Consider the following 23,483-nt stretch of genomic DNA (forward strand, 5'->3'; position numbering starts at 1 on the left):
AAATATAAAAATCATAACACATCTATAAAATCAAGAATTTAATGATGAGAAGACATATTATAAGAGTGCCTAAGACATGGCTGCAACAGTGGCAAACTGGCCATAGACAAGCAAGACTCAGAAGTCACAGATACATTTGATATAATAACAGACAGAATCACAACAGAAGATACAGTTACAAAGAAAGACATTACAGATAAAGAAGTATAAAGAGAATGAAGCATTTCTATAATACTCTGAAAATCAGAAGAAACAATATTAATTAGATAATTAATAGAAGATGTGAGATTAGTCTAAGCAAAAGTTAGTCTGAGAACAAGTAAGATAGTACAGAAGATCTATAAGACTGGTTTCTGTGCTATCTTGAAAAGCTTTAATTTCACTTATCAAATAAGTTGTAAGATGGTCAAGCAAGACTTAGATGTTTGCAACTTCATTTTCTATCTGAGAGAGAACAGTATGAACTGGGCTTGATGAATAAGAAAACTCAGATAGACTATCTTTAATAGATTCTGTCTCAGACACAAGATCTACAGTCTTGACTATATAGCATGAGACAAGACAACAACATTTCATGAAAGATTCTTTAACAGTAGAAGTAGCTTGGTAATGGTGATATTTAGTGACTTCTGAGTTGAGCCCATGAAATTCACACACAAGTATACTCATGCACTTGATATTGTATGAATGACATGAATTAGCTATATCAAAACTATAGTATTCTTCTTGAAGTTGCAAGAGCCAACAAACTAGTTTAATGGCAGATTCTGGAACCTACAGCCATGTCAGAATAACAAGAAGAACAGACAAAGACACACTTATATTATAACAGATATGAGTTTAATATTCTAAATAATAAGAACAAGATTTCTTCTTAGTATTCTATAGACAAGGCTTGTCTTCATTCAGGTGGTCTGTGAACATTAAGTAAACACAGATAGAGTATAAAAGAGTGTCTTCTTTATTATGTGCAATAGAATCTTTTAATAACAATATTGTGATAAATTATAAAATAAACAAGAAATGATGTCTGAGCTCAAACAAAGCAAAAGAAAAGAAGAAAGAAGAGAGCCAGAAACTCTCTATTTATATTTATTATAACACACCAAGATTGCTAGTTTCACAACTTGTTGATAAACAATGTAACAACAGACAACAGATGATATATCAATCAGATAAGCAAACAAACAAAGAAATAAGTACATAATAAAATACTGGACTTTTGTAATAAAACAATTACTGTTCTATAATGAAGAATGTCTACTGCAACCAACAGTGATATGCATGCAGAATATCTATATAGACAAGCAGTAAGTAATGCAGAAGCTTACACATTCAAGAATCTACAATACTCCACCAATAATAGGAAAGCTACAACAATATACAAAAAACCACTTCAGTAGTCTTATGTCTCAGAGTCTGAGGCCTCTGGAGAGGGGATAGTGTTACAAACATAGATCTAGACCAACCAAGCATCAGATAACATTGGATGTTCAGAGGTATTCACATGACCCCAATGCTGAATGTATAAGAATCACATGATTCACATGGATTGTGGGAACCCCAGCATTCAGTCTCCAAGTGAGGGAACCCCTATATTTTATGCACAACTCTCTTCTATCAGTTGCAGGCATCATACCTACTTAGCTCTTTCGTACCCCTAATCCTGGGAAAACCTACATGACCTATGACTGGTTCACCTAACAACAGCTTAAGCTGGTGTAGGAGGGGCAGTGACAACTGGTGGAGAAGATGGAGGGGGAACAACAACACTCTAGAACTATCAGTTACAAACACTTTCCAAACTTCTTGCAACTACTCACCAAAGACTCAATCTCATCCATGAAAGAGAGAGTAGGGGTTCTTCTGAGAAAGAAAAGTGAAGATGAGTTGTGAGAGAAGAGAAGAAAGAACTGCACACTAGCAGCAACTGCTAGCAAGCATCAGTCTCTCTGTAAACCAAACCTCATGTGAAGACAAAACTGAATGGTCATGCAAAGCAAAGATACAATCAGAGATGAACTCACCAGCTTGTGATCTTTTAGTCAATCATGTGGAATGTTAAAGTAAAGCTATTTTTCTTCCAGAATATCAGAGACCTTCTGTGAGTCTGTCTCCCATGTGAAGCAGTGCTTGAAGAGTTCACTTATCTTTGTAAAGATAATATAGGCTAGAGAAGAAAGAGAAGAAAAGAAGAGAAAGAGAAAGCAAGAGAAAGCTCTCTCTTAAGCTAGTATTCATTATCTAATAGTGATACAGAGCTAGCAAGAACAATAAAGACTCTCTACACATTATTGTGTTATTGGGTTCTGTTGTATTATTAGAGTTGTGTTGATATCACATCTCTAGTGAGGCTGTACTCTTTTTCTTATAAGAAAATTTTTATTTTTTCTAAGAGGTTTTTTGTTTTTCTACTCATGAAGATTTTTAATAAGACAGCTGTCTTGAGGGACCAAGACTTACAAGAAGAAGGAATCTGTAAGAATTCACTATGAACTCTTTACACAGACAAACAGCATCTGTAAAGGTCAGAAATCTCAGCTCACAAGCTGCTGGGAGTTGCATGTGTCCTCACAAAGCACTAAGTCACATGCTTGTGAGCACACATAAAAGATCATCACTGCACAAATCTCTTGCTGGGAGCCAGTGGCAATCTTGTTTATAAGTCATACATAGTTGCCAGAATACAGACCTTTTATCTTGTGTACTCTTTTTCCCATGTATATTCCTCCTAGAGATTCATTGTCACACTGATCCACACATACAATCCTCACATAGAGTCTATTCTAAAGCATTCACTGCTTCAATTACAGTTACTCACTTATAATTGCCAGACTGTAGAAGCTTTGCTCTGCCATAGCACTCACTACTAGTAATAATCTTAGTAGTGGTGCAGAGTTCTATAGCAAAGCCAGTCTCATCAAAGTTGTATATATTCTCTGGCAGAATCCCATGCTCAGTAATTGTATCTCTCAAGATCTTAAATCAATTCTTCATAACCTGCTGATCTTTGCACTTAGCACAGTCATGATTATAGTGTCTGGAATAGCAGCTTTGGAGCTCTGGACAGCATGCCACTAGATTTGACACCCAGTTCTTGCCAATGTGTAGAGAGGGGTTGATGGAGGTGGTGGAATCCCATATAGTAAGAAGATAATTAGCTGTATCTTCAACTAATGCAGGCCAGGAGAGAATTTCTTGTTTAGCTTGATCCAGCACCCATTCAACTAGTCTATCTTCTTCAGCAGGAGATAATTTGTGTGAATTTGTGTGTAAATTCACCTGTGGAGCTTGTTCTTTTAGCTGGTTATAGAGTGTAGTGTAGGGAATATTATAGACTCTAGCAGCTTCACAAATAGAGGTAATTTCTTGATTTTTAATAGATTTTATCGTGAGTTCAAGTCTTCCCTCTCTCTCAATTGAATTCGAAGAATTTTTATTGCGAATTGGTGGCATAATTGCATGTTGAAGTGGAAGAGTTCTTTAATTGAGTGGAATTTTGAAATGGTGATCGGTTCGCTTGGGTGATCAGCTCGCTTGGGAATTACGTTACTCCGTACATAATTACTTAGTTAACTGGAGTGCTGCTGCTGCATAAGAACGGCATAAAAAGCGACTGGGGTTGATAAACCGGTTCATAACTCCCCTGATGATCCCGGTCCAACCAAGCAGAAACATGCACTTCAGCTGCTGAAATTCAAAAATGCCAAATCTTGCTTGAAGCCGAGAACAAGACATGGGCCTTGTTCCAGCGAGATGAACTGCCTCTTGTCTTGCTTTTGGCAGACGAGAACGGGGTCTTTGGTGACAAACGGCAGCGGGACATGTAGTTAACTATCAGATTCTACTCCGTAGACTCCTCAGGACATTGTCTAGCTTGCAGGGTGGTGGCGTTACACACGAGTTAACCATCCAAGCTATTTAGATAACCACCACTCCGTCCTCCGTGGCAAAAGGTTTCAATAGAGAGAAGCGGAAGCCATTTACCCCGAGCGATATACATATTTCAAGATCCTTCCAGGGATCCATTAATCAACTCCGCGGGGCCCACACATTGAACACCCTGTCCGAAGGCTCCCCCCCTCTCTCTCTCGTTATTTTAGCTTGCTCGAGGTCCCTTCATTTCTCTTGCTTCCTTGTTGCACTACGGAGTACCTCTATAGCTACATATTTAGTCGTTGTCATGGCCGCTTCTGTTGGTCGCCTTCACGGCAAAACCGCCGTCGTCACTGGAGCTTCCTCCGGGATTGGACGGGCCATCGCCTTGAGGTATGCGGCCGAGGGCGCACACGTCGTGTGTGCGGATATTGATTCTGCGTCCAAAGGTGAATAGCCCCTCTTTTTCTTGCCTTCTTGTCACTTTGATATAGTTGAGAGTTAGAGAAATCTGCATGGGATTGGAGAAGGGTGGTAGAGTTTTGGGATTTCTGGAGAATTGCCAAATTAATTTCCAGGTCCCCGGGGCATCTTATCGCTAAACGCCTCGAATACGCCTAGACCCGGATGACACCAGGCCAACTCATGAAGCTATTAACCAAGAGTACCCTGCGGGCGAGGGTACTTCGCAGCGATCGATATTCGTCAAGACAGATGTCACTTCTGGTACCGAAGTGGAAAACCTGGTTCGGGAATGTGTAAACGCATTTGGAAGATTGGATATGTATGTCTCCATTGTGGTGGCTTTGAACGCTCTAATTTGAGGGGGTCAGTTAGCAAAGCCAGACACATGCTGACATGGCGGCTCATGATCAATAGAATGGTTAACAATGCCGGAGTCGCTAATGGCCCGAGCAACCCGCCGGGTCCAATCCACAAAACCCCCGAATCCTCATGGGATACAATCGTAGGGGTCAATGCCAAAGGCGTTTGGCTGGGGTGTAGTAAGGCTCCGTCAAATATCCCTGACTGCCTAATAGCTTGACACTTGGATGCTCATATAAAACCGCAGAATACGCCATCACCCAAATGCTAAACCAAGATCCGCACCCCAGTGGTGACAGAGGCTGGGTCATCAACATGGCCTCGGTTCTTGGTTTAGTCGGCAGCACTGGGACCAGTCCATACTGTGCATCTAAGGGTGCTGTGGTCCAGATGACTAAATCAATAGCACTGGATTATGGACAGGATAGAATGTCAGTCTCCTCCGTCTCACATTCCACCGCTCCTTCGGCATTAACGACGTCATTCATAGACATGTCAACGGCATCGCACCAGGCTACATTGAAACGCCCTTGGTCAAGCCTTTCCTCGATCCCCATTCCCCCGATCCGCGTGCAAGAGCACTGTATGCGGCCATTGGCTCTAAACATCCATTCGCGCAACGAATGGGTAAGCCGGAAGAAATAGCCGGCTCCGCTGTGTTTTTGGCTTCCGATGATGCGAGCTGGATCACTGGCCATATATTGCCAGTGGAAGGAGGGTATCTTGCACAGTAGCCAGAGTTTAATTGAATAAACTGATTTGTGTAATCATCCTATAGAGCAGCGTAACCTGCCCGCGATGAATCATGGACATTGAGGACCTTTTGAATCCAATGGAATAATCAACAGAAGTAGATTTTTGCCAGATAGGGGCCCCCAAAAAGCTTTCAAAAAGATGTATAACAAAAGCATTCAATATATAACACATGCATATGCCATCGGGCACAGAATTGCTTACATCCCATGACCTTCTTTGTTAATTAGAGCCGCAAAATCCGACAAATAATGATGTGCATGAAGCGAAGCCTCGAACCAAGAATAAGCGCAAGCCACCATGCCAGAAGGCTGTCAGCATGGTGTCACACACTGCAGGATTGAGCCACAACGAAAAAAATGCCATGAATGCAAAGAACCAAAATGGCCTATATGACTTTAAAGAATGTCTTCACAAAGAATATGCCGATAACTCCAGAAACAAATCCAAAGAAGGACACCAGCAGCATGCCACTGTCATAAAACGCAATGCACAGTCATCATTCGTGAGGAAGCCAGGAGACCCCCCCTCAAAGAAGGGGGGGGAAAAAAAAAAAAGAAAAGAGACTGCCAAGAACTATAGAAAAAGAAATATGAGCGAAGGAAGATTTAGGGCTGAACCTCCGGCGGCGGCTCCAGCAACGTGCCTGGATCAGGCCCATTTTGTGGCATGGCGGCCCTGGCCTCGTGGTTCGAAAGCCAGTTAAGCTCTAAGTCTTCATCACTGTCTACCATCTCGTCGAGCATGCGATCAATCTCGTCTCCTGCCTCGTGCTCAAGTCCTGCTCCTCTGAAATTGTGACTCCGCTCGTAGCGTCCTTGTGAGGCATAGTTACTTCTATGGATGTGCGTCGTACGCTGCTTTGTGCTACGCGGATCCATATCACCCTCTGGCTCTAATGCAGAGGCATTGGACACTGATTCGGATCCGAACGCTGAGAGTAGCGGAGTGATGTTCGCACTCCGTGGAATGGGTTGCTTCGGCTGGTGTTGGGAGCCTGGGTAGTATCCTGAATTTTCGGGACTGGACATGAATAGTAGTGTCTCAATGGCGTCTTGTTCCATGAGCGCGTTCTGAGAGGGTGTTCGCAACTTTGCGAGAGGATGTATGCTGTTTAACGGGGTCGAGGATAGACAGGGAAATTGGGGTTGGGACGGAGTACCAGGTATTACGGAAGTTGGTGAGTTGATATCGTCTAACGAGGACGTTGACGATTGGTGTGTCAACGCAGGCTTTTTGTTCGGACTGAAGGTCGCACAGGAAGAATATATTGACCTCGTATCATTAGGATTCGGCCTTTGTCTAGGGTTATTAAAAGCGCCCGAGACAATGTTTGCAGGTGGTTCAAGCCGTGGAATCTGCGCCATATCAAGCGAGATAATCTGATCCTTCGAATCTACCGGGTGATGCGAAACACTTGAAGCGGATGAGTGCTTTTGGCAGGTTTCCATAGCGCCATTGCTAGAAGAAGTACCCAGCGACACCGTTCCTTGTCCCATCTCCAACATTTCCCGGATTCGTGCGCCATTGACATGACGCTGGCGAGGCGAAGTTGATTTTTCTACCTTAGGTGACTTAGTCGTTTGTTTGGGAGTGCGACGGACTGCTTTCGGAGAGGAAGATAGTGAAGCTCGCCGCGAAAAGACGTATTTCCCTTCATTGGGATCGAATTCCCAGTCCCTTTCAACTTTGGCAGCCGCATAAGACAGCCGCACACAAAGTTGAGCAGACAACTAGACAATTGGGAACAGAACAAGGTTAGTACCTCAATCTGTTCAAAGGAGGTTGGAGTCCAGGATGGAAGTGTTTACCTCTGCAATCCTGTTAGCGTTGGTCTCGGTACTCATCGTCAGGGAGTCGCCGGAAACGCAAACTGTGTGCGAGACGGGACAGGAGAGGCTTTCACCCGCTGCTGTAGCCGGTCGTTATCGGTACTAGCTCCCGGTTCGATAGAAGTGCCGGTCAGCGGCTAGATCGTCGGCCCAGGGCGTGTGTTATTGTCCCGTCATTTCTGCAGATACAACTCAACTTTAAACGCGCAGTCCAACGCGTGACGGCTGGACCACGTGCCAAGCCCGACAACACCACCGTCAGCGCAGAGCCGTCGAGACCGCCAAAATCTACCATCCAACTACCAGAGTTCACACTCACTGTTCGGTGGCTTCACTTACAATGCAGGACTCCCCTTGGAAACAAAGAATATTGATGATAAATCACTGAATTAACTATTTTGGGTTTTCCTGAATATTAACTATGAACAAATAGTGCAAGACAGCGATCTCAACGATTGAACAACTTGGAAAGAAAATAGGAAAAGAAGGCAAGCTGGAACAAACAACATTGCAAGAACATTAATTTCAAACCCCCCCCCGGCTCTGGGTATTCTTCTGTCCCCATGTGCGGGAGGATTCAGGATGGAGCTGAGAACAGCAGGCAACAAGAGCAGTCCTTTGGCCGAGCTCCCTTTCTTTTAATTTTTTTTGTTTTTTCCCTCTTAAAACCCCATGCCATACGAAATATCCAGACAACCCTGGCCAAGTTTTATCGTTTCCTCGTTACCAGATACATTCCCAGGTCATCGACATCGTAAAACGGACCATTAGCAACAATGGATTCCTCTTTAGGCGTCTATTTCTCGCAATGAAATGTTTACAACTTGTCATAATACTGGAAATCATGTTAGTCAGCACCCTCCCAGTATCAAGCGGGCAATATGTAACAAACTTACGTTCTCAACACCAGGAACAACTTCCTTGATACCCTTACGCTTACGCATCTCTTGAACGATCTGGCCGGGCTTGGTCGTTGGGTCAAGTGGGGAACCACCTGGGAGGATCTGCCAGTGGTCGAACACGGACTGTGGGAAGGCTTGACCACTAGTGGCGGAACGGAGATCAGCGGAGAAGCCAAAGGACTCGTTGACTGGCAGATAGGCCTTGACTGTGAAGAGAGGAGTGCCGGGTCTCTGCTCCTCAGAAAAGACGTGACCTCTACGGCGGGTAAGGACACCATAGATACCACCCATGGCCTGCTCGGGCACTTGAATCTCGACCAAGAAAACGGGTTCGAGAATTCCGGGTTCAGCCAAGAGAGTAGCAGCATAGATAACACGACGAGCAGTAGGGATGATTTGGCCACCACCACGGTGGATAGCGTCAGCATGAAGAGTAACATCCAAGATGTTAAAGCGAATGGATCTCATTGGCTCTTCAGCGATCGGACCCTCTCTAGAAGCCCACTGGAAACCGGAGACGACGGAATCCTTAATTTCATTGAGGTACTGAACAGCCTTAGTCTGGTCGACAACCAAGTTGGCACCAGTCGTGTCAGGGCCGAAACACCAAATCTTTCTCGCATCGGTAACGTCCCAGCCGAACTCATCAGCCAAGACACGAGCACGGGCCTTGAAATCGTCACGGGGGCTGATCTTTCCAGCTTCAATAGCATTCGAAACCTCCTCAGCAAGTGGCTCAGCCTTGACATAAAGACGGTTATGTTTGTTGGGAGATTTAGAGAGAGCAGTGATGCTGGATTCGGCACCAACAGTCTCACGGTAGGAGACAACGGGATCGGAGACACGGAGAGGAACACCCGCATGGTCTTCCTCAAGATCCTTCAAGCAAATTTCCAAGTGCAATTCACCAGCACCGGCAATGACGTGCTCACCAGATTCGGAAATGTAGGTCAAAACGCATGGATCAGACTTGGACAAACGCTTGAGACCTTCGACGAGCTTGGGCAAGTCGTTGGCGTTCTTTACTTCAACAGAGCGCTGGACGACAGGAGAAACGGAGAATTTCATGACCTTCAAGTTGTGTGCGGTCTCGCAAGTGGTGAGGGTACCAGACTTGAGCAAGAACTGATCAACACCAACCAAGCCGACGATGTTACCAGCAGGAACGTCCTCAATTGGCTCGATGAAGCGACCCATCATAAGAATGGTACGCTGGATAGCCTTGATGTGCAAGTCCTCCTTCTTTCCAGGAGTGTAGTTGGGGCCCTGGATGCGGACCTTGAGACCAGAGCGGACGGTACCGGCGAAGACACGGCCGAAGGCATAGAAGCGACCCTTGTCAGAGGTCGGCACCATCTTGGAAACGTAAAGCATGAGAGGAGCCTTGGGGTCGCAGTCACGGATACCGATGCAGACCTCATCATCAGGGGGACCCTCGTACAGAGTCTCGGCACGGTATTTCTGAGCAGTGACGGGGGATGGCAAATGAAGCACCATCATTTCCAAGAGGGCATCAGCAGCGGGAAGGAACTTCTTCATGACGACCTTAAGAAGGGGTTTGCCCTCCAAGTCCTTCTCATCACTGCTCAACTTAATTTCGAGCTTCTCGAGGAGGACGGAGATCTCATCCTTCTTAGAGTGGGTGATGGCGTTGAAGATCTTGAAGATGGGGTCGAGGATAAACTGGTTGAAAGCACGCTCGAGTTGCTTGCCTTCATGCTCTCCGACCTTGGTCCACTTCTTGGTCTTGGGGTTAAAGTAGTTGTCGCCCTATACGCAAAATTAGAAAATGATGCAGCGAGAGACAAGCCAGACGTGATTGACTTACCCAGAGACGTTCCATCATCTTGTTCCTGTCAACACCGAATTTCTTGGCATACTTGACAGCGAATTGTCTGACAGTAAAAGCCCAGCCATGAAGACCGGAGCCGAAGGCAACGGTACCCTTGTAGGGGTAGACTTGGACATCACCGAGGGCAGGGTCGAAGTAAGTAGCGATGATAACGTTGACGGATTCAATGGTACGGGCGAAAGATTGGTAAAGATCTTCCTTGGAGACTTGAAGTTCGAGAAGGGCACGGTCGACCTTGTTGATGATACAGACAGGCTTGATACGCTCGCTCAGGGCCTGACGGAGCACAGTCTCGGTCTGGACGCAGACACCAGACACGCAGTCAACGACGACGAGAGCACCGTCGGTGACACGAAGAGCAGCGGTGACCTCAGAGGAGAAGTCAACGTGACCGGGAGAGTCGATCAAGTTGATCAAGAACTCGTTACCATCGACCTTCTGAGGGATATCCTTGATGTCTTCTGGGTCGGACAGATGGGCATAGAGGGAGATAGCAGTGGACTTGATGGTGATACATCTGTCCTGCTCGTCCTGACGAGTATCTGTGAAACGGGCCTCGCCAGCTTTGGCAGCCGAGATGATACCCGCACGTTGCACCATCGAGTCGGTCAAAGTAGACTTTCCGTGATCGACTGTTCCAATGATTATTAATATACGTGCTAGCTAAGATGCACACATTGCAGCAACTCGACGTACCGTGAGCGATAACGGACATGTTACGGATGTTGGCGGGACGGTCCATCAATTGACGGATCTATGCGATTGCTTGTCAATACCCATAATGTCGACGGCACCACCGTCTCGTAAAGCAATCGCGGTGTGTCAGTCTCTGGACGTACCTCCTCGACCGTGAAGCTGGAGAGGGAAGACACAATTAGCCAAACAATTCATCTCGAGTACAAGAAAACCAGGAAAATGCGGTTCAGTAGCCATATCGTCCTGGGCGCGAGCAAGGAGAGATGCTGAGATGCGACTTACTTGACCATCTTGACGGTGTTCTAGGTTTTCAATGCCCTAGAGGCGGGGTTGGAATATCTGTGAAAAAAGAAAAAAAAAAAAAATTTATTCAACCAAAAAGTAATCAGGATCGAGAGTGCTCCCGACCTGACCGTTTTCTTAGTTGAAACAAAAAGAGAATCAGCTCAGTACTGGATTCACAAGGACCTGAAGCTGGCGAGGGAAGACGGTGGTGAGAGGAAAGGAGAGGGAGAAGAGAGGGAGAGGGAGAGTGGGAAGACGAAGCGAAGTGGGCGATGGTTAGGTAATTTTGACGATTCCGTGCATGGCGGGGCTTGTGCGGTTTTCGCCGGCCGCGCGATCCCTGATTGGGCAATCGGGATTAGTAAGCACTGCCTCGTTGCTTTTTTGCGTGGTGGTTACCCCGCACAGGGTACCTCCAATGTACCCCCCACCACCGCTGCTGCACCACGTCCGCCGTCAGGGTACATCGAGTGACATCGCGGTGATGCTGCCCGCTGGAGTCCTTCTGCAGACGCCAGTGCTGGTCGAACGAACAATTGGTTTTGAGTCACAAATAACTACACAAATTGATCCAAAACCAACCGTCCAGTAAAGCTGCGGGAAGAAGCCAAATACGCAGCATCCTCGGGTGCATGACGGAACTGACGCAGGAAAGCGCGTCAAGGGGTTAAAATTTCGGTGAACCTATTTTCAGGCTCACCGCAAGATCTCGGTTTCTTACTCGCTGGAAGGCTTGAGAAGCAAAAACACGCACACTCAAAAACAAAAAGAGGGAAATGACGCTGGGATAGCTCCCGCGAGCGTTCCCACGTTAGCTGGTTAGCTGAGCACTCCAGTCCATAAGTGAGGACAACGACCATCAATTACTCATGAATTATTATTACAGATTTCTTATCTCTAGGAAAGTAATGAAATCTATCCTGCCATTCCCGCCCTTTTTAAAAAAAAAAAAAAAAAAAGGAAAAAAAAGGAAAAGAAAAGAATATATATATTGAAACGCCTTGTTCTATGAGCCCAGAATCTTAGAATAAGCATCCTCCACGTCCTTTGCCACTTCCATCAACGTAACAATGATGATTTGATGCGTGATGTTAGGAAGCTTATCTCTATGCAACCCGATCCATTCCAACGGCGGAGTGGCCTCGCCCATGTCGCGCAACTGGGGCGTTTCGATCACTGGTGTCTCCAGTGCAGTGTACGTGTATCTCGACTGGGGTACATTCACTACGGCGGTGATCTTTTCTTGCCCGCTATACTCCCCATCATCGCCTTGTGGCCCGCCGGTGATCTGGACAGCAGCCTGCGGAAGAGGCTTGCCCAGCCGGTTTGCAAGAGCACGTGAATGCGTATCCCACATGCCGCGAATAAACGCGATGCGCGAGTAGTTCCAGCCGACGTCGACTTTGCCCTCGAAGGAGCTTTTGAAGATGTAGTCAATATGGTTCGATGTTGGCAGTTGCCAGGTTTCCATCGTCGCCACGAGCCGTGGTACCTTCAAGATAGTTCCGCCACGCGAACTAGTGGCCCGACTGACGATTTCATCAATAGGGAGCTCCTCGGGAATGACTTCAGTCGGCCGGTTGACGCTGGAGAGGGCTACACGTAGCTGGCCAAGCGTTAGACCCAGGCCACTGTGTATCTTCCCAGATTGGATCGCAACAGAGAACCGTGCTTCGGCATCAAGAGCCTCGAGTTTGAAGATCTGGCTGTCTTGGAAGGTGCTTGGAAATGTGCCAATCTTGATTTCTTCCAGCCTGACAACAACGTTCGTTTGGAGAGATATCGGCATTTTAAGTTCACTGTAGTCACTCTTCGCTGTGGATTCCACCTCTTGATCCGTAGAAACTAAGCCCAGAGTGGATTTGCGTCGTATAAAGCCTTCAATTTCCTTTAAAGAGGCTTCATATGCGGCTTGCTTGTCTTGTATCAGTCGTTGTAGCGTCTGGAAGAGAGCTAGCCCTTGCGACGCAGTCAAGGTTGTGCAGAATACTTGTAACTTTCCGCCCTCCAGAATGCTCACAAGGCGGTCACTGTGTTCCTCCGAAGTGTCGCGAACATTATACATCAAGAAATTGAACGAACTCACGTCTGCCACTAAAAACGGTTGGTACTCAAAGGATACCTTCGATTGCAGTCGACTGAAGCCGGCAGCGGCTTGAATCAAGGGAGTATGGTATGCCGAGTTCTGTCCGTCTATCCATTCGATAGAAGTACGAACCTTGAACTGGGACAGCTCCACAAACCCGCTCAACCGACCGATACTTTTTATGCTCGCAGTTTCAAACCCAACGCAGAGGTTCTGTTCCCAGTCGGAACTTTTCTTCGACGAAAGCCAAAGGTTTGTGATTGTAAACTCCGACTTTCCAAGTGTTTGGCCTAAGTCAAGTTGAACGTCCAGTTGCTCGATTGCAATCGTCGAGTTCCATGGAAATGCTTCGGCTGACGCCACCTGCTGGTATTGCTGAACAATATATGCTTGTCCTTCAGGGGATGACGCTTTGACCTTTTGCGATTTGGTTGGACTGTCGGGAGGCATCCAGATTTCTTGAAATAACATGAAATCTTGCACTTGTTTAGCATTAATCTGCAATCGCATCGGACTGATTTTGAGAATCGCCGAAATGCCGCTGCTGGAGCTGACATGCTTGCTGTTCATCATGGACACGACAATTGAGTCGATATCAAAACTCGCCGTAGATTCGCTGGAGTAGACGTGTTTGATAGACGCCTGGAATTTGTTGAATGCTATCAGAACAGCAAAGAATCTTCTCTGCTCTGCGGATTGTACTGTGTTTACCGTGATATAGCTATCATCAAAACGTGCGCTGGCTGCCACGCGAGCAATTGGCTGACAGCTAAGCGTAAATTCCTGCTTGCAAATTCTTAATCCCATATTCAGTTTGCAGCGTCCAAGGATAGTTGTTGGGTCATTTGCTCCAATGGCTTTGGCTTGCAACCCTTTTTCTGAGACTTGGGCATGAAGGCCTTCACTATCCTGGCTGGATTCTCCCACCACCTCTTTTACACTCGCCGTTATTTCCGTGATCAATAGCACAATAGTTGGGTGGAGCACATTGCAGGATGCCGCAACTTTAATCTCAGCATTCAACGTTGGGTCTTGACCATCGGTGTTCTCAAATTGGACTTTAATAGCAACCCCTGGAGCACGCAAGGTTGCCACCGACACTGCATCTTGCGAGGAATATTGACCATATTTACCTCCGCTCGATCCCAAGTTAGCGCTGGAAAATGCGACATTATTTTCATCCTGCTGGTAATTCCTGCCTTGCAGGCTGACCACGGCACCGGCGAAATCAGCATCCACGAGGAGGGAGCTCAAGTTAATGGTGTGGCTGCTGCTGGTTTTCTTTTGCTCTTCCGATGGCATATCGCTTTGCCATCGAAACTTTGCTTCCCGAAGGCTCTCACTCGCCGAGGCAAGGGATCGCTGAAGGATACTTGCAGGGAGAATAAAATCGGATGTCATCCGGATGTCTAACACTTTGCCCGCCGCTTGAAATGCGAATCGACGTTCGCTTCCTAGCGCCAAGTATGCGACATCGAACACCGCTTCGGGCAAGAGTGCGGAGTTCTGCGATCGATTTTGTTTAGCGTCAGACAGCGGCACCATTTGCAATTGCATATCCTGAATTCGTAACCGAGCTACGCTTTGTCTTCCAGTAGCCAGCTCAATCCTCTTGATGGAGAATACAAGATCCTCTGCCTCCCTTCCTTGTGGTAGCTCCGTACACGAAGAGATTAACCAGCTTAGTTGAATGTTTGAAAGGTCAACAGAGTAAATAGCGTCAAGAAACCCGCCCCGAGCAGTTGATTCAGCCACACTGATTTTAGGAATTCGTGCCACGACATTTTTGCGTCTTGATCTAATTCGTCGCAGCTTTCGCAGGTGTTTAATTTCTTGGGACATATCGAGGGTTTTGAGACGCTCCTGGAGATGGGCAGCAATATCAACCATCATAGAAGCGGTCTCGGCAGACAGCTCAATTTGTAAACATTTGCTAGAAAGATGATAATACCGTATGCTCTCACCCCTATCATTTTTCTTTGATGTTCCTGAAAGCTGGGCGCACAGATCCAGGTTCCCGAATGATTGTATTTGACCTGTTTGGCGTCTCCTCAGGTCGAAAATCACTTGGGAAAAGCTTACGTCGAGCTGAGGTAAGTCGGACCCAAAATCTTGGGACTCCAGGTTTATCTGAACAATACCGAGACCAAGATCCATATCGGCAAAAGAGTTCTCAATCTGTAAGCTTGGGGCACTAGAATGAACATTGATCCCTGCAAGTGTCAGCCGGAGCTTATATGCGAGAGCCAAACTTTCGGTGCTAGGCTGTTTATTAGGCGGAGCAGACCGACGAGGAACAACCTGGCTGATATTTTCTTTCAGAATTTGCAGGTCGTCTTGCAAATCAGATACAAAATGCGATATTTCCGGCCCGCTAATTGCTCCGAGGATATTCCTTACTGAGTCTGCATCCACCTTGATAAGCTCGATAGTGGAGTAGATATCCAACGCTGTCTGGCCGTTCAAAGAAGATTTGACGACGCGTCCATTGATCGGAGGAATGGTCAATGACGAGATGACGCGCTCTCTCCCATCTTTACTAGATCTTAGTGAGTGGGTGCTGCTTTTGATATCAAAATCAACCTCTAGACGGGATTCAGCTGCTGGAGCAAGAGACAGCCGAACCACATCGCCCGAAATCACATATGCGGTCGTTGGGAGCAGCATAAGATAAAGCTCGTAATCATCGAGGAAAGTGGTAATATGGCACTGGTGGATGCTATGGTCCTTTTGTTTCAGCTGTGGCTCATCGGACAGACCTAATTTAGCTGTCAGGCGTAGTATGTGCTTGACTTCGTCCTCCACAAGACGATCAGCGACCTGAATTAACCCGACAGGGTCTTCTGCCATATCATATCTCAGACTTTGGCACTGTGCACTGCATTTCCAATCATGGATGGTATCAAAATTATTTTTTCTCGAGCTGTGAGACAGGTAAATATTTGGGCTGATTAGTGTCCATAACATGAGGCCTTTTGACCGACTTGTAAATTCCGCCGTTGACGTTTCGGCAGCGAAAAGAACATTGCTCTGTCCGGCCTGGCCGCTTGTCTCAGACTGGTGACAAAGAGAAGTTTTAAGTGCATTCCCTAGCAAAGCGATTCTCAAATTAATGCCATCGAGAATAGTAGAGGCATTGTCAGCGACCAGAAGAACATGGATGGCCTGGAGGCCATTCTTGCTAGCTGTCCCGTCTGACTCCGCAACACTACCGCTAGTCTGGGGAAAGACCTCTAATATAGCGTCCAACCCTTCCTCAAGCACTCGAATAAGTTCCCATCTTAACTTTATCGAAACATCTGAACAATAGTTTTGGATGGTCAATGTTCTTTTTGGAGATTCCCCTTGGAAACTGGGCTTCATCTCGATTAATGTTGAAAGCTTATCAACCATCAGGAGATCTACGCTTGCAAGAGGGTCTAATGACACCCGAATTGAATGAACAAAAAGCGATATATCTTTCTGAGAATCATCTGATATATGTGAGCTCGCTAGCTCATCTGGTCCCCAGACCACATTCATCACGTAGCTCTTCTTGACATGAGCGAGGTCCCAAGTCCGCCATTTGTCAAAGCTGGACAAAACGATTGATCGAGGGTCTTGCGGGCAGGGGATAATATTCTCAACGCAATTTAATATGAGTTGCTGCGCTGCTTGGTCTGGTAAGGACTTGAAGATATTGCGAAGCCTCGAAAGGATCTTCCACGAGTCATTCACTCGTAAGTGTTCTTCAGCCGCCCGCAGGACATAAGATGGTCTCGTTAAAAATTGAGGGTCAGGGGTCTGAGAACCAAATTTGGTAAGGTGATAGATGAGGGAATGCAGCCGCTTTGCCCGAGATATGGAAATACCCTTGATGGGTGGGATAACTGAGGTTACGAGTGTAGATGCTCGCCTGACAAAGCTAGGTAGATGCTGAACAGATTCACTCTGGAACACCAAGTTGATATCTTTAACTTGCATCCGTGAACGTATAGCTTTATCAGCGACAGACCAGAACACAATGTCTTCTATTATAAAATGAAAGATTGCGCTGTCTCCAAGGACTTCAGTGACCTCCGTAATGGCGGACAAAGATAGAGATTGAGCTTTAAGGTGCATCGTCATTCCCATTTGCTTGTCTTTTACCGCATCTTTTTCGGATTCAGACTTGCTACTTAGTAAGGCACGCATCTTCAGCACTTGCAAATCTAGTTGATCTCTAGGCGCCAGGATTCCATGTTTTTTCAAAGTACTCGAAGTGTTGAGAAGCTTCACGCGACACACCGGCAGTTGCAGACTCAAATTCGTAACCCTTCTTGGCCTTGCCAATCGTCTCGTATGGCTGAGGATGTCTGATACAACTGCTGATTGAAGATCGTCGAGAACTTCAATGGGATGGACAGGCTGGAAATTTTCAAGCAAAGTGGCCACAGAAAAAAAAGCCTCAGGATGGCAAAACCCTTTCAATCCTGATATTAAATCGAGAAGAAAGTAGGTTTGTGTAACGTTTACGTCCGTCTCACCACTGAAGATGTCGGATTCGCCATCTCCATTATCCTCGGTCCTGTTAAAGTCGTCAAGAGATGGCAATGGAGGAAGATCGCTGAGGTCTAGGACCATTTTGTGCGAACGAAAGGTAGGCGCCAACCAGGCACTAGTAAGTCCTTTCTTAGGAGTGGCCACTTTGCGAAAATAATCTTTATCAAGAACGCTGCGAGATTCACTCTCTAAGCTAACTTGTCTTCGAGGGCGCCTTGAGCGACTGGTAAGAGAATCTGCATTCGGCGATAGAAGTGCACTGTGAGGTACTGCGGCCAGTGAATGGTCCAGCCCTTGTGGATAACCATTCAACCCGCTCTTTTCTTCATACCTGAAGGGAGGCATGGAGCCCTTTATTGGGTCGGTAGAATATTGACTGGCGAAGCCCGATGACAAAATGGACACTGCATCAGGAATAAAACCAGGCATCTCTCGAATAGGTAGAGGCATGGATGGAACCGGCATAGCTGCCGTAGTCTGCTTATCTCCACTCTTTGATATCCCAACGCTGTCGTCTTTATCATTCCAAAGTAACCATGGAGTTCTCTGGGTGCGACGGTCATGGGTTCTAACATGATGCTGTTGAAGGTCCCGGCTTGCCACAAAGTTTGCCTTGCGTTCCACCATTCTAGCACTGACAGAAGTGTGGACGTAGGCATACGTTCGGACTGGGTGATAGGCCTTTTCCACCCGAGCTGATGAATTTTGATCAACGACGGCAAAAGTTATATCGAGAAGGCTGACGTTGAGGTGCTCGGAGAATTTTGGGCCAGCCCAGTCATTGAAGTCGAGGTCCAGGGTACCGGAACTAAAGAGGCATGCAGTTGTGCTCAATAGTACCCAGATTTTAATCGACTCAACTTTCGCTCGCAGAAATATAACGTCATATAACACAATGGGATGGAGCGGAGGTAAGGAGTTTTCTTCGTCGTCGATGGAATAGATGAAGGATTTCAGCGCAGACATAAAATTCCTCACAAAGTCGACCGAACATTCTCCCATTATCCGGCCAACGTCAAAATCCCAATTGCAAACGTAGGTCGGCTCAGTGGGCGGCAATCCAAACAGTCTATGTCCATAAATGCTCAATCCGTCTATAAAAAGCTCGGTCTGGGATGGGGAATCGTCCAGACGTAATGGTCGCAGAGATGCTGCCAAGGGGCTAAAGGATGCCTGAAGATCCATGTAGTAGTTCGTAAATCTCACATCGGTATCAAGGGACGCCGCTTCGATACACACACAATTAAGCCGATCGTAAATGTTGCTTGGGAGTAAGACCTTGCAAAAATCTGCATGAATATGTAAAATGACATCAAGGTCATTAGACTTGCTTAAACCCGTATTCGACAGTGGCGGATTGTCTGGATTAGCCAGTTCTTGAAATTCTTCCAGGGTTCTAAAATGCAAATTCTCGCCAAAGTAGTTTTCCTTTACCTTTAAGAAGATATTCACGACAAACCCATAAAGATACAGTTCTGGTGAGCTTCCCGTGAGGTCGAGAGTAAGAACATCCGTCAACGTAGGAGATGTGAGAGTGTTGAAATCGTAATTGCCCTTCATACTAAGGCTATCCAGAGATGCAATGGATGGATGATCCAAGAATGACCGGTGAGTATTCCAAAGAGGAACCGAAAATTCCATTGTTGCATTGGAGAGCGTGAGATCAAATGGGATGGCATTGCGCTTCGGTCTGTAATTGACTGTCGGGATCCGTACATTGCAAACCAAAGATTCTGGTTTGATAATAAGAAATGAGTTATCATCAGTGTCGGTTGGATTGTTGATTATATTTGAGTCGTTGACATTTAGGAAAAGCTTAGCACCGGTGAATGAGAGACGGATATCATATTGGAAAGGAACAAACGTATAAAATTCCGGGAACGGACCCGAAGTCCAATCGTTAACGAGATCGGTGAGCAAAAAGATATGATCTCGGATCAGAAACAACTCCAAATCGTTGCTATCGATGGCGAATGACCAGGTGTGCAAAGTATTCCACTCCAGGGGATTGGATAAATCACAGGAAATTTTTTGGCGGCCGGAATGCCACAAAACACCGTGGTTCACGCTCGACGTCAACTTGCTTCCCTGTAAATCAAGAACAAGCTTATTGCAGTACCCTGCTTGGGTTGCCACCATGTCCATCTGGTAGTCAAGCTTTGACCCTCGTTCTATCACCAAGGCGAGCCAACCGAATGGTCGAATATCAGGGCCATGACTTCCTGTATCCCCTTCCTTGCCCCGGGGATGTTTCTTTTCTTTCTGATTTTTAGTTTTTGAAGCACCTTTAGCCACCTCCGCTCTACCCTTCCATATCCAGTCCTTAGAAGGTTCTCTGGTAGGAATTCTTAAATTCGTCTGATCCTTAAAGTCCACTGTGAAAGTGAATTTTGTGCTCTGTCTCCAGTGTCCCAAACTCAGGGGAGAGGCAGCTTGGGAATCGCGATAAGGGTTAGGGAAAAGAATTGCCTGGAGGTTGGCACGCTCCCTATCTGCCCAAGGGCCGTAATTTACCATACCCCCTTTCACCGACAAATGAATGCCCCATTCAGGCGGCTCTGCACCATTTATATCATCCAGCATTCTGCGAACTGATGATGCTGGGCCAATGCGCTGCGCTAATACTCTGCCGGGAATGTCCCAGTGATACCTGACCGTGATGCTAGGACAGTCTAGTATGGTCGAAAAGCGCCCATACTCAACAGCATTCCAGCCCTCATGCTCATTGCGGCTCTCCTCGTCGAGGTATCTCGTAAGGCCCAACCAATGCGATGCCCCTGGCAAGGTATCGAACAAACTTCGTGTCGACCTAGGCTGGTTCGAACCTTGATGGACGCGAAATGATTCAACAGACCTTTGAAAATAAGGGATGAGATCACGAAGGTTATTCCATAACTTTTTTCTGCGATGTCGAACTGCCCAATGTAATCGTTGTCTTCGGCTTTGTTGGTCAGTATCAGTATCATGCCGCATGGATTTCGCCGCAGCCAATTGGGAGTGTTTGAAATCTGGATTTGGTTTAAGTTGTACAACAGGGTGGAGCAACTCAAATTCAAAGATTTGCTTGAATATATCAAGCGGACCCGAATTTCCAGCGTCTATTTTTCCAAATCCCCTTTCAAAGGTTGCTGCCAAGATGGATTTGGTGTGCTCATTACCAACAACCAAAGCCCCTTTGTAACAATTAACCCAGACAGGGAGCAACGAAAGAAATTTGGGTAGTTTTAGATCAGCACCTAAATCACACACAGAGTCAGACTCTGGGAGACTTTGCGGAGTCGGGGCATCTTTTCGATTGCCGGACTGAAAATCATCTTTCTGTTTGTTCGACACTTCGACCTGGGGCTCCTTGACTTCTTGTATGGACATGCTACCCCGCTTGTCTTCTCCAACTTCGCTCTTGACATCGTGGGGGTTGGTTTGAGTCGAACTCCGGAACCCATCAAGGATTGTATCATATGCTGCGCTTCTATTATAAACAAACCATTCTACTCCATGGAGCGTGATTTCAATGCGGCAAGGACGTTGGTTTTTCTTCTTAATATTCTCAGCTTTTCCGGTCCTATACTCTGGGCTTCTCCCACTTCCCCCCTGACTTGTTTTGGACGTCCCGCAAGAATCATTACCGGCTTGACGTGTTCGTTCTTGAATAAGTTCGGTATCTCTAACGGAGCGCAGCCAGTATTTCCAGGTAATATAACCCCACTGGACCAATATTGTCTCATTCTCTCCATGGTATTGGACGCCTTTGAAAAATACTCTCCCCCCTAACAGCGATATCTGAAGGGCATGGATATCAATATAGATACGATAGTAATGCCACGTATAAGCCCGGATTCCATAAGATAAGAGCGTCGCAAATAATCTGTTGAAATAGAAGAGGAAGAATAGTGTCCTGAAGCATTTTCGCATTAGTTAGTTTTCAAGTTATGGCGTACCAGGAGGAGAACTTACAGGATACCGCAAACGATGAGCTCAACCAGAAACACCCTAGCAAGTGGCCATCAGCATTGCCAATTACACAGTCTCAGGGCCGCTATTTACTTACCAGTTGAACTGAGGGACAGCATCTAAGGGCTGAGCAGTTAGCTTGCCCTGCGCGATGTTTGGCAGTCGGGTCGGTGACGACATTGGACCCGTGCATTTCGTATTCTCGAAATCATCATCGGAAGACAGAAATAGCACCGTGCACTTCTAGAGATTCGCTTTGACAGTGGCTATCATTCTTTGTCTCGAACGTCGAGGTGACTGACTACCGATTGACGACGGGGAATTGCGTTGGGAGCTCGGGCGGACCGTGGTTTGTCGCCCGGTCTTGGCGGTCCAATGACGCAGCGCGCGTGAGCTGGACTCACCCGTCAACTCTGGCAGCTCCACTCCGCATTGAGAGCTCCGTGCTTCAAACGCCAGTGCAACCTTACAGATTTTGACAACAGAATTGTCTCGCAGTCATGCTGGTCAAATTGCTCTAACTATAAGCAGCAGCTTTGGATAATGATATAGACCGCAACGCGATCGCCTGCGCCTAGGCATGGACGTGTTTTGTTTCCGTCTCGTTATATCTGCATTTCGCGAACAATGTCGACGATGGAGTTTCGAGCCCTGTCTGGTGGCACAGGCTCGAGCCTTGCGAGGGCCACTGTGATAGTTGCTGGAGTTGCTTCATTAATTGCGTCCCTGCTCTCCATCGTGTACGTTTGTTTCTTCCACTCCTGCGATTAGGCATCCGCTAACATAGGTTGACTAGGTCTATCTGGCTCCAACTGTGAGAATTTCCCGTTTTATTACAGCATCGAGCTGGAAATTGACCAAACTATGACAGGAAAAACTATCGCAAGCCTCTTCTCCAGAGATATGTCGTTCGAATCCTCTTAATGTACGTGCATCTTCCTGCGTCGCACTTTGATGACACCGTTTCTAAACAGCTTCAGGGTGCCCATATACTCAGTGTCGTCGTGGACAAGCATAATTTCATTACAAGCTTCATCTTGGACTGCTCCAATTCGCGATATTTATGAGGTACGACCGCCTCCTCTCCTCGGTCGCTTTCGGACCTAAGCGCTGACATGAGTCTCCAGGCGTTCACAATCTATACCTTCTTTCAACTCCTGATAAATTTCCTTGGCGGTGAACGGGCCCTCATTATTATGACCCACGGCCGCCCGCCGGTGCAGCACACATGGCCGCTCAATCAATGTCTCTCGAAGGTTGATATTTCTGATCCTCTTACCTTCCTGGCGATTAAACGCGGCATCCTTCAGTATGTATGGCTGAAACCTATCCTTACGGTAATCGCTATTATCTTGAAAGCGACAGGGACATACCAAGAAGGTTACCTTGGGCTATCCTCTGGCTACCTGTGGACCGGAATAGTGTACAATATCAGTGTGACCGTCAGCCTGTATTCACTGGCTCTCTTCTGGGTTTGTATGCACGATGATCTTAGACCATTCCGACCTGTGCCCAAATTCCTTTGCGTAAAACTTGTTATTTTCGCGTCGTACTGGCAAGGGTTTTTCCTATCGATTCTTCAGTGGCTAGGAGCGTTATCGAATGGACCTCTAGGCTACACTCCGGACAACTTGGCTGCGGCAATTCAGGATAGTCTAATTTGTTTTGAAATGCCCATATTTGCGGTCTTTCACTGGTATGCTTTCTCATGGCACGACTATGCAAATCCGACAATATCTGCTGCACGGATGCCGATTATATACGCCCTTCGGGATGCATTTGGAATAAAAGATCTCATTCAAGATTCGAAGGAGACATTTCGAGGGGAGAACTATGAATATAGAAAATTCGATTCTGGCGATAACGTTATTGCACATGAAGAATCGCACTCTCGCGTAGCGCGG

General features: G+C 46.5%; 4 protein-coding genes across 4 annotated transcripts; 1 reads left to right on the plus strand and 3 right to left on the minus strand.

Annotated features, from left to right (window-relative positions):
* Nucleotides 1-4,183: 4,183 nt before the first annotated feature.
* On the plus strand, nucleotides 4,184-5,435 carry D8B26_000461 (uncharacterized protein; the record flags this gene model as incomplete). Its single annotated transcript, XM_003071276.1, has 5 exons — nucleotides 4,184-4,325; nucleotides 4,498-4,660; nucleotides 4,756-4,880; nucleotides 4,949-5,132; nucleotides 5,192-5,435. 5 exons carry the CDS (start codon nucleotides 4,184-4,186, stop codon nucleotides 5,433-5,435), a joined length of 858 nt encoding a protein of 285 aa, XP_003071322.1.
* A 627-nt stretch (nucleotides 5,436-6,062) lies between these two features.
* D8B26_000462 (uncharacterized protein) lies at nucleotides 6,063-7,301 on the minus strand (the record flags this gene model as incomplete). Its single annotated transcript, XM_003071277.2, has 2 exons — nucleotides 6,063-7,187; nucleotides 7,266-7,301. The coding sequence occupies 2 exons, from the start codon at nucleotides 7,299-7,301 to the stop codon at nucleotides 6,063-6,065; spliced, it is 1,161 nt and encodes a 386-aa protein (XP_003071323.2).
* A 356-nt stretch (nucleotides 7,302-7,657) lies between these two features.
* On the minus strand, nucleotides 7,658-11,271 carry EFT1 (Elongation factor 2). Its single transcript, XM_003071278.2, has 6 exons — nucleotides 11,019-11,271; nucleotides 10,880-10,895; nucleotides 10,737-10,794; nucleotides 10,017-10,672; nucleotides 8,183-9,958; nucleotides 7,658-8,121 (listed from the first exon to the last, which is right to left on the minus strand). The coding sequence occupies exons 1-6, from the start codon at nucleotides 11,024-11,026 to the stop codon at nucleotides 8,104-8,106; spliced, it is 2,532 nt and encodes an 843-aa protein (XP_003071324.1). The 5' UTR covers nucleotides 11,027-11,271; the 3' UTR covers nucleotides 7,658-8,103.
* A 756-nt stretch (nucleotides 11,272-12,027) lies between these two features.
* On the minus strand, nucleotides 12,028-21,759 carry D8B26_000464 (uncharacterized protein; the record flags this gene model as incomplete). The annotated part of the gene is made up of 3 exons (XM_003071279.2): nucleotides 12,028-21,523; nucleotides 21,583-21,618; nucleotides 21,677-21,759. The coding sequence occupies 3 exons, from the start codon at nucleotides 21,757-21,759 to the stop codon at nucleotides 12,028-12,030; spliced, it is 9,615 nt and encodes a 3,204-aa protein (XP_003071325.1).
* Nucleotides 21,760-23,483: the final 1,724 nt, after the last annotated feature.

This window comes from Coccidioides posadasii, chromosome 1 (genome assembly GCF_018416015.2).
Source record: "Coccidioides posadasii str. Silveira chromosome 1, complete sequence".
NCBI lineage: Eukaryota > Fungi > Ascomycota > Eurotiomycetes > Onygenales > Onygenaceae > Coccidioides > Coccidioides posadasii.

Bases quoted from the DNA above. Each gene is read 5' to 3' on its own strand.
- EFT1 (XM_003071278.2), bottom strand. The intron at 10,673-10,736 runs GTACGTCGAGTT...TCATTGGAACAG, and splicing joins CATGTCCGTTATCGCTCACG to TCGATCACGGAAAGTCTACT. The intron at 9,959-10,016 runs GTAAGTCAATCA...TTTTGCGTATAG, and splicing joins AGATGATGGAACGTCTCTGG to GGCGACAACTACTTTAACCC.